At 49.9% G+C, this 10,593-nt stretch overlaps 1 protein-coding gene and 1 long non-coding RNA gene across 2 annotated transcripts in view; one reads left to right on the top strand and one right to left on the bottom strand.

The window, feature by feature from the left end:
* Positions 1-495: 495 nt before the first annotated feature.
* On the bottom strand, positions 496-8,823 carry LOC106733212 (uncharacterized). The gene is made up of 3 exons (XR_001369390.2): positions 8,430-8,823; positions 2,619-2,795; positions 496-1,352 (listed from the first exon to the last, which is right to left on the bottom strand). It is a non-coding gene; the product is annotated as an uncharacterized LOC106733212 (long non-coding RNA).
* A 117-nt stretch (positions 8,824-8,940) lies between these two features.
* The window catches only part of FAM219B (family with sequence similarity 219 member B), a gene marked incomplete at its 5' end in the record, with an annotated part of 5,104 nt that continues 3,451 nt past the window's right edge, over positions 8,941-10,593 (top strand). Inside the window, 4 exon segments of the mRNA XM_014581934.2 lie at positions 8,941-8,986; positions 9,188-9,272; positions 9,927-10,004; positions 10,421-10,469. Coding sequence (XP_014437420.1) covers positions 8,941-8,986; positions 9,188-9,272; positions 9,927-10,004; positions 10,421-10,469 — 258 coding nt within the window.

The following is a 10,593-nucleotide window of genomic DNA, read 5'->3' as shown; positions in this document are numbered from 1 at the left end:
GATAGAGAGAGACAGAGAGACAGAAAGCAAGAAATCACCCCCCAGGGGGGATGGTCACACCGCAATCCCTTCTCCATTCTCCTCTCGGGATCTTGGGCACACACGCACACGCCCGGCGCCCGGCGTGAGTTTTAAGCCACCGGGTCCGGGACGCCAATAGCGGTCGACTACCTGGGAGTCCAGCGACATAGCCATTATGCTAACTGCTGGTTCCCTGTGCTTAATTTTTAAGATACCTTCCCATACCCGTGTAAGATTTACTTCATTTGACCAGCTGAATGTTTTTTTCTGACTCAGAACGAGTGTGCTAGACAAGCCGTGCGGGTCTGAATGTACCTGGGCACTGCGATCACTGCTTTCTCTTCCTTGTAGCCATCCAGGCAGGTCGCTGCTACTCCCATGGGTCACATGAAACAGATGAGGAATTTGATGCTCGCTGGGTGACATACTTCAACAAGCCGGACATAGATGCCTGGGAACTGCGCAAAGGTGAGTAGAACGGAGATGGGCCTGTCTGTTCCAGTTTATAACCACAAACTGCCTCCACTTTGTCGGAAAAGACATGTGTCACGTGAACTGGTTACCGTCATGAAATTTGGTGTTAGAAAGGTAGGGATTCCGAGTAGTTCCTACACAGCAGAATTTTAAAGCAGGCACTATCGACAATGTGAGCTAGATCTTTTTACGTCTCAGTTTTTGTTCATATCGAGAGAGGGCCCAGCCTGAGCCATGGTGGTTAAGGCCTCTGGATCCCACTTGGCCAGCCCCACAGTTCAAGTCCCGGACACTGCAGTTTGAGAAAACCTCTGGACGTGCGAGCCCAGACTCCCAAGAGGGAGACGTGGAGGGATTGCAGTGTGACCATTCCCCACGAGGGGTGCGTTCCCACTTTCTCTTTGTCTCCAGTGACCATGTGCACTTCTGGCAAATTAAAAAGAGAGACAGAGACAGGCACCCTCGATGGAATTTCATGCCACAGTCCTGCCCCAAGCCCTGCAGCCAGCCAGGACAACAGTGTTCCCGAAAGCAAGCCTGGAGGCCTCCTTGGTGGCTCCAGGATTGGGCCGCAGTGCCCTGCTACTGTCTGTGCTGGCGCTCTGGGCCTGGGCCAGGTAGGTGGGGGCAGCTGAGCATGTCCTTGGGCCCTGCCCACTCAACGGAGTACCTACTTCTCCACAGTCGCTGCTGCCAGAGATGTCTCCAGATGTTGTCCAATGTGCCCTGGGGACAGAGTCCCCCGATGGAAAGCCACTGCTGTGGCACAGGACGGAGCGAGAGCTAGCAGTTGTGCAGGACGTCCGTGCAGGCTGTCGTTTCCTCTCCTCTGGGTCACGGTTCTGAATTATCTTTCCCTGAAAAAATGTCCAGTCTAAGTATGCTAGAACTTTTTTCCCCTAAATTCACAGATGCACATTTGCTAAGAATAAGTAGAATTTAACTCGTCGCGATTTTTAGGTGGGAGATAATTTATCTCAGACAAGAATTCAGTCTCTTTAGCTGTATTTTAGCATCATATTGACTAGTGTCCCTTGTTTAAATATTTTAAATGCTAAAAGTAAGAAACCTATGCGCTTTAAACTGTGCAGAAATAATGTAATACCTTCCTTTTGCTGTGACTGGGGGAATTCTTACTGAATAAGCTTGAGTACAAGTAATGAAAAAAATAGCAATTCTGCATTCCCATTAAGAGAGTATTAAGTTTTATGATGTGTCATTTTGCAAAGATCTGAAAGTAAGCATGCCCAATCATTGTCTGGTTATGAATGTTTATGAGTCCTCATTGGCATGTCTCGATAATTTCTCTTTAAAGTCCTCATTCGGGATTCATTATTTCTTCATGAGCATTTCTTTAGTGTTTTTAGGTTTATTTTCCAATCAAACTTTTTTTTAATTCATATTCTTTTCTCTTTTTTTTAGAATTTTTTTTTGCAGGGAGGGGTTTTTGTTATAGGGCACATGCGCTTGCCAGAAAGACAGAGACAGACAAAAAGCAGGAAATCACCCCCAGGGGGTATGGCCACACTGCAATCCTTTCTCCTCCATATTGGGCACACTCGCACGTGTGCCTGGCATGAGTCTAACCCACCAGGTCCGGGACTCGAATCATGGTTGACTACATGGGAGTCCAGTAACAGCCATTACGCCAACTGCTGGTCCCAAGAATCATTTTTATTTAACTTTATTTTTTTTTTTAATTTGACCACAGAGGGACAGAGCGAGAAAGGAAGAAAGTAAGCCTTCCGGTCTGGAAACTGAACCGTGGTCGGCCCTGTGGGAATCCAGCATCCCAATCACCATGCCACCTGCTGGCCCCCTAGTCAAACTTCTAAGCACCCAAAAATACACGTATTATACTAAGAGTTAGTACAATATGTGAGGCGGCTGGATCCTGAATGGCTGACTGTAGTGTTCGATTCCCAGACCTGGCAGCTTGAAAACCACGCCAGGATGTGTACATGCCTCTGTGCCCACAATCCCCAAAGGAGGAAGGAACAGAAGAGAAGTGATTGCGGTGTGACCACCTCCTGTAGGACGGCCTTCTCACTGAATCTCATTCTCTGGGAAGCGTATGTCCTGGCCTGTTTTGTTTTTCATTTGCTGTAGGCACACGCACTCACCTGAGAGCTAAGTGAAAAAGCACACCCTGGTGGGGTGGCCACGCGCACTCCCTCCATTCTGCTCTCGGGACTTTGAGCACGCAGTCACACGGGTCCAGTGTGTTTTCCAAGCCACAGTCTGTCTGGTGGGAGCCAGCTGCCTTCATCACACTACTGGCTGGCCTTCCCGCTGACTGACTGAAGAAAAAGAAGATAAAAGCTGCAATTGACCTTATTGTTTGAAAATAAACCAGCTCATTATTATGTAAATAGTGTTTGCATTTAAGAAAATGTTTAGATTTTTCCTGCAGGCTGCGTGCGGTGCGTAGTTCTTACTTTCCACTCGTCCCCTGTGGGAGAGCTACTGTGGTCTCACCATCTAGAATTTCATTCTATAGATAGGAGAGTAACGGCCCACACAGGTAGGACCACAGGCCTCCGAGTCAGTAAAACAGAAACAAGTGAATTGTAGTTTAAATGAGGATATTTCAAGGTGCCATGTCCTTTCTTTTCAATTTGGCAGGGATGAACACGCTGGTTGGCTATGATCTGGTTCCAGAACCCAAAATCATTGATGCTGCCTTGCGGGCGTGCAGACGGTTAAATGATTTTGCCAGTGCAGTTCGCATCCTAGAAGTTGTTAAGGTCAGTGAAATAACGGCGCGAAAATTGTTCCAGACGTGGGTGGGCTGTTGATTGGGGATCAGCAAATTCTGATCTTTTTTTTTTTTTTTTTTTTTTTTTTTTTGAGGGGTTTTTAAGGGGGGGTTTTTTATTTTGCCAGACAGACAGAAAGAGACATAGAGACAGAAAGCGAGAAATCACCCCCCGGGGGGATGGTCACGCCGCAATCCCTTCTCCTCCATTCTCCTCTCGGGATCTTGGGCACGCACGCACACGCGCCCGGCGTGTTTTTTAAGCCACTGGGTCTGGGACGTGAACCGCGGTCGACTACGTGGGAGTCCAGCGACATAGCCATTACGCTAACTGCTGGTTCCCAAGCAAATTCTGATCTTGACTGAGTGAAAATACCTAAAATTTGTAGTTTGTCTAGCTAGAGGGAATATACTTTATAGTTACAGTCTTTTTTTTTTTAATAATTATTTTATTTAACTCTATTTATTTTTTCATTTGACCAAAGAGGGACAGAGTGAGAGAGAAAGAAGGAAATTGAGAAAACAAGTCGCCAGGTCTAGGACTTGAACCACAGTCAGCCATGTGGGAGTCTAACACCCTTAACAACCACGCCACCTACCGGCCCTGGTTACAGTCTTTGTAGAGAACGGTTCCAGTGATTCTAGGCTTGTTTTTTTTGTTTTTTGTTTTTTTTTTTCTTTCTGATTTAATCTAATAGTCTTAGTTATTCTCAAGGTATTTTAAAACCTGCCTTGATGGGACCAGCAAGTAGCATAATGGTTATGTCGCTGGACTCCCACGTAGTCAACTGCAGTTCGAGTCTCAGACCCGGTGGCTTAAAGCTCATACTGGGCGTGTGCACCTAAAATCCTGAGAGGAGATTGGACAAGGGATTGTGGCACAGCCATCCCTCCTGGGGAGTGATTCTCACTTTCTGTCTCTCTGTCTCTCCGGTATAGGGCACGTGTCCTATACCAAAAATCTCTCTTAAACAAACAAAAACCTACTTTGAACAGTGCCTATGTAAGTTGCCCTCTTCATTGAATAAATGTGTGTTAACTTAAAGTAGATAACCTGTATTAATTCGATCCTACTAACCTCAGCATATATGATTACAAGCTTTTAGAATTTGTTTTGTTAATAGAGACAGCCTTTCAGGAAGTTAAGTGTGAATATTCTTTTTATCATCAGGACAAAGCAGGACCACATAAGGAAATCTACCCCTATGTCATCCAGGAACTTAGGCCAACTTTAAATGAATTGGGCATCTCCACTCCAGAGGAACTGGGTCTTGACAAAGCGTAAAAGCCCACGGGTAAGCAGCACACCACTGACCACGGCGAGGGCTTGGGGGAGTGGGCAGGGCGATGACATCACGATGCTCTCGGGGTAAGGACGTGTGATGTTCTCCTTCGAGGTAGTGGCTGCGAGCATTAAAGTTAGGGAGTAGGCCCAGCCCCGGGACTCCAACCCAAGTCAGCCATGTGGGAGCCAGCACCATTACCGCCATGCCCCAAAGGGTTTTAGGGGCATGACCTCTAAAGGATTTTTCGTTGTGCTTTTTTATTTTTTATGTTTTCTTAAGGGCGTTTTTACTAAAGATTTCTACCTTTTCTATATTCTTTACTGGCTAATTCTTTGTGTTTCTCTTACAGATGGGCTTCTCAAGGATTTATTGCTGTTGCTACTTGATTGTAAACAGTCCCCTGGAAATACTGATGATAACATATTACCTTATTTGAACAAGTTTTCCTTTATTGAGGCCATAAAATGGGAACTTGGACTTTAATAAAAGGAAAATGAGTTTGAACTGAAACTGGGTATTGTCCCGTGTGTCTGCAGTGAGCGGCAGAAAGTGGCGCGCTGTGGTTGGGGTTGGGGTTGGGGTTACGTGGTGAGAGACCTGGCTCTCTGGAAGCCAGCCAGCAGGGAGGTCAGTTTTGTCAGCACAGTTGGGTGCTCTGGCTGGAAGGTTAGCTGAAATGAGAAGGCGTTTGTATAGAATGGTCTCACTGACAAGGCCAGCAAGCACCGTGGGCTTAGAGGACTGACGGACTGTGGGAATAGATCAAATCAAGTTCTTCCCCAAAGCAGGCGAAACACTGTTTTCAAAAAGTGGTCTTCTTGGGAACCAGCAGTTAGCATAATGGCTATGTTGCTGGACTCCTACGTAGTCGACCGCGGTTCATGTCCCGGACCCGGTGGCTTAAAACTCACACCCGGCGCGTGTGCGTGCGTGCCCAAGATCCCGAGAGGAGAATGGAGGAGAAGGGATTGCGGCGTGACCATCCCCCCTGGGGGGTGATTTCTCGCTTTCTGTCTCTATGTCTCTCTCTCTGTCTGGCGAGCGCACGCGCCCTACAGTGAAAATCTCTCCACAAAAAAAAAAAAGCGGTCTTCTTCCCCCCCCCAAAAAAGAATTATTTATTTAATTCCATTTGTTATTATTATAATTATCATTATTTTAATTTGACCAGAGAGAGAGAAAGGGAAAAGCAAGAAAGCAAGCTGCCAGGTCTAGGACCCAAACCACGATCAGCGATGTGGGAATCTCGCACCCTTAACCACCATGCCACCTGGTGGCCCTGAAGGTGGTGGTTAAAGAACCAAGTACTGGGGCCAGCAGCTGGCGTGGTGCTTAAGGTGGTGGACTCCCACATGGTTGACCATGGTTCAAGTCCTGGACCTGATGGCTTACTTTCTCACTTTCTCTCTTCTCCTCTTTCTCTGGTCAAATAAATAATATTATATAAATAATTCTTTAAAAGAAAAAAAAAGAACTGAGTACATGGGTTTACCTGCTCGAGAGAATAAAACATACAAATTCTGCCTTCCAGTTAGAAGCTCCATGCTGCTGGAAACCGGCTGCTGGATAGAGGTCCCGGACTGGGTACCTTTTAGGATAGCCGGCCCAGACTGCAGTTGCAGGAGGGTAGGGTAATATTAGGTTGAAATTTATTTTGCCACAGTATGTGTGTGTTGTGTGGGGGCAGGGGAACAAACATGTCCACCAGTGGGCCCTGGCATGCTCAGAATGTTTCCAAGCCACTGTCAAGGCTATGATTTGAACCACTACTGGCCATAAGGAATCTGGCTGGCTCCTTTAAACACAGCCCTAGGATAAAATTTACATGTCTTTTCTTTAGAAAAGACATGAAAGAAATTGCAAGGGGACCAGCAGTTGGCGTAATGGCCGTGTCGCTGGACTCCGATCTAGTTGACTGCAGTTCAAGTCCCGGACCCGGTTGGTGGCTTAAACTCACACCGGGCGTGTGTGCATGCGTGCCCAAGATCCCGAGAGGAGAATGGAGAAGGGATTGCGGCGTGGCCATCCCCCGGGGGTGATTTTTCATTTTCTGTCTCTGGCGAGTGCACATGCCCTATATAACATAAACCTCTTCAAAAAAAAATTGCCAGTAAAATCACTGTTTTTAAAGGAATTATTTCTTTGATACTATGTTTAAAATTTACTATAGGCCACCTGTGCTCATCAGAGAGGGATAGAAAGCAAGCCACCACCAGTCCAGCACGTTGATCATGACGCCACCTGCTGGCCCAGTAAAATAAATTGATAAGGTTTTAAATGCCAACTGACCTTTTATAAAGGCTGATTCCCTACCAGAAACCCTCTCCCCCTTTTGTTTTTTCTTCTCTTATACTTTTTGCTATTGGGCACCTGTGCTCCCAGGCGGGGGTGAGGTGGGTGCGGGGAATGGGAGTGAGCAATCACCCACTAGGGGAGAAAAGATCTCACTGTATTGTCCAGGAATTCTCAATCCTGCCTCAACCTCCCAAGTATCTAGAATTACAGGCATGTGCCACTGTCTTTGGAGCCCTTAATATTGAAATGGACCTTGAATTCTACAGAATACTCTGAACTGCTTTTCTTTCTCACACTTCGTAATTTAACTCACAACTCGATTAGGTAGGTTCTGTTATCCTGTTTACCAGCTACAGAAACACGGGAAGTGGTCCAATTATTTGCCTCTAAACGGCATGGCAAATAATCTGGCAGATGGCGGCACTGGAGGTGGAAGAGCCAGGAGGGTCATGTATGACTTCTCAAAATCATTTTTAAGTTTACTCATTTATATCTTCTGAAAGAGAAGTACCCCAACAAGGTCTTCACTCCAGTCCACCCCTCCCCTCAGCCTCCGCCCTAATCACCCACAGGCACATGCACCCCTCCAGGAGCCCGGGAGTGTAAACCAGGAGAGGATGGGGGGCTTCCCTAGGTGGGTCCACTGGCATCACAGCTGAGTCACCGTCTTGCCCCCTACTGTGACTCCGTCTCAAGTTTATGGTGATCCTGTGACATCAACAACTTTTTTTTTTTTCATCATATTTGGGCCCTTGGTAAGAGCCCATCAGTTTAACAGGCAGCATAACTAGGAGAGCACCACTTTGCAGTCTACAGGAAAACGAATTGAAGTTCCAGGTTTACGGCTGGACTCCCTCATGGCCAACCATGAGTAAGTCCTGGACCTGGTGGCTTCCTTTCTCACTTTCCCTCTCTCCCTGTCTCTCTGGTCAAATTGGAAAATAATAATAAATAACGCTAAAATAGTTCTTTAAAAAATAAATTCCATGTTTACCACGTAACTGGCTAACTGGCCTCATGTGCATGGCAGTGAACTACCTGTTCTTTGGGAGATTATAAGGATTAAATACTGAGCCACACTATTTAGAAACTGTTTTTAGAGATCAAAAACAGTCTCCTGGGTCGGGGAGACAATAGGGATAGTAAGATTCCTTGCACTTTTATCTTTCAAAAACTCCAGTCCTAAATTCTTTTCTCATATCCCAAGGCATAGTTCCACCCAGCGGTTGGGTGGCCGGGAGCTGCGGTTGCGTGCTGTTGACCTGCCCTGTGGAGGTCAATAAATTAGCCTTGGGACAGCCTCAAGAGAACTGGCCATCCCAGTCAGGCCCTAGAGCTTACTTCCAGCCAGACACAAGCACATCCCATGGGGGCCAGAAAAGTCAAGAGCCTCGACACAGCGCCATACCCTGCCACACACAGGCTCTGCGTTTTCACCGTCCTCCCGAGCCCACGTTTGACTGGTTGTCACTGCAGGGCTGGTAGTGGCTTTGGTTCCACTTTAAAACGTGGAAGCTCGGGTCTGGTCTAAGGGGGGTTGTAAAGAGAGTCTGGGGGTCAAGACGATCAGCCCAGACTGCCTTTGGCTGTCTCACCTTCATAAAGTCCCCGAACCTCACGTCTGCTTCCTTTGCTGGAGGAGGGCGCCCACACCTTGCGAGTACATCTCAAACCCTCGCGAGTACGCCCTCGGGGAGTTCCAGCGAGGAGCGCGGAGAGCGCGTGCGCAACGGCTGGCGCCGGGCCAGCGCAAACCGCGGCCAATACCAATGCTCTCTTTCGATTGGCGACGGACCCGAGAGTTTACATCAGGTTTTGGCTGACTACAAGTTCTGCAGCGAGCCCAAAATGCGGGACTGAAACTGCAGCCACCCCACACACACCCGGAAGGGCGGAACGGTTGAGCAAACCCCCTAGCAGGGGAGGCCGGAAACCTCCGACGGGCGTACGGCCAGCACCTGCGCGCCGCCATCTTGCTCCAGGAGAGCCCGCCCCCTCCAGGCCGACGCTTGTTCAGCCGCGGGGCGGGGCCGTACAGATTTTGGCTGAGAAACTACATACTTATCTTAGAAAGTAAGCTACATTTCTAAACGCCAACTGTAATAGGGCCCGTACATGGTGACGCGCGCACCCTCCATTCAGGCCAAGCTGCGTGAGTGTGGCCCAACTGGGGTGGTCGCTGCCCGGGATCTCCTTGGAGACCCGCCGGGCCTTGTCCCTGGAGGGCAGAGCTCAGGTGCCCCCCACCCCCACCCCCCGCTCCGGAAGATCTGCCCCGAGACTGCGGTCTCCCCGCGTGCGGGAGACGCGTCGGCGCCGGGGAGACCCGCTGACCCGCACCTTTCCCTTCCAGAGAAGCACCGGGACCTGGCCAAAGCCGTGCTGCGGAGAAAAGGCATGCTGGGGGCCTCGCCGCGCCCCGACTCTGCAGGGAAAAGGTCTCCGCGGGCCTCCTCTGCAGGCAGCGTGCAGAGAGGCCCTGTCCCTGGGGCTGGGAGGCAGTGCCCATGCTGGAGGCTGAGCTAGTTAGTGATCCCTGGGGCCCGTCAGGTCCACTGTCAAGAAAACGGGAAGAACACCTTCCTCTTTGCTTTGAGGGAGTGTCAGTATCTGCGGAAGGACTTTGGAACACCGCAGCTCTCTCAGGGCTCGCCAGGCTCGGGACCATCTGCCCAGTGTCTGAGTCGGGGAGGGGCATGGGGCTGGGGGCCCTAGGGATGAACGTGAGAGCAGCGTGGGGACAAAGAGGTAAGCTCAGCTGGCACCCAGGCCTGCTTTGACAGAGCGCAGGCATTCAGGGTAAGGGATTTGCCTGGGAACCTGCTGCTTTTCCACCCTCCTGTTAAAGATGGTGGGTGTGTGGGTTCCTTTACCTGATTCTTGAAAAGGGAGACATGCTTTTCCCCAGGGCGGAAGCAGTAAGTGTTCCCAGGAGCTGTCGCCGGCCTGTGCAGCTCCGACAGCATGAGGCAGTGCTCTGGGGTGGCAGCGAGTCAGGTACAGCAGGTCCTCCCCTGGGATGAGGACCCTGGCTTTCTGTGAGCTGCCAGGCCTTCATCTGTACTCGGTCTCACCTTCCCTTCTGCCCTCAGGTCAGTGAAGTTCAACAAGGGCTACACTGCTCTTAGCCAGAGCCCAGATGAAAACCTGGTGTCCCTCGACTCTGACAGGTGAGCGGGCCCCCTGGGAATCCCCGTGGAATAACTCAGGTTGAACTGCACATCGCTCAGAGCCTCTGCTTGTTCCCTGTCTCCTCCAAGCCCTTTGTGCCCCTTCCAGGGCACTCTCTTCTGAGCACTGCCCTCTCCCTGGGTGGCTTGGCTGGGAGCCTTGTGGGTGAGCATGCTGTCTTGGGTATGGTGCACCAGCGTCTGCCAGGGGAGCCATCTGCGTTAGTGACGGCGACCCTGTCCCTGCCCGAGCCGATCTAGGCAGCCGTTTGTGCTCATGGCAGCTCTTGGGCTTGGGTCTGGACATGTGCTCTCTGCTTCATGGTCCCCAGACCCCTTGCATGTTCTCTGCCTTGCCATCTGCAGCCGTGCTCCACAGGCGTTCCCATGAACTGACGGTCTTCCTCTTCTCCTAGTGATGGGGAGCTGGAATCCAGATACTCCTCCGGGTATTCCTCTGCAGAGGCAAGTCCAGGGCACCCTTCTGCGCGGGGCCAGGCTGCAGGCAGCACCACCGCTGCTGCCAGGCACTTGCGCAGTGCCTGCTGTATGCACCGCACTGTGCCAGACTTTGGTCTGTTCTCCGCTC

The sequence above is a fragment of the Tupaia chinensis genome, unplaced genomic scaffold (assembly GCF_000334495.1).
Source record: "Tupaia chinensis unplaced genomic scaffold, TupChi_1.0 Scaffold141293_1, whole genome shotgun sequence".
Lineage (NCBI taxonomy): Eukaryota > Metazoa > Chordata > Mammalia > Scandentia > Tupaiidae > Tupaia > Tupaia belangeri.
The sequence above is the reverse complement of the archived record's forward strand: the minus strand, read 5'-3'. Positions and strand labels throughout refer to the sequence as shown.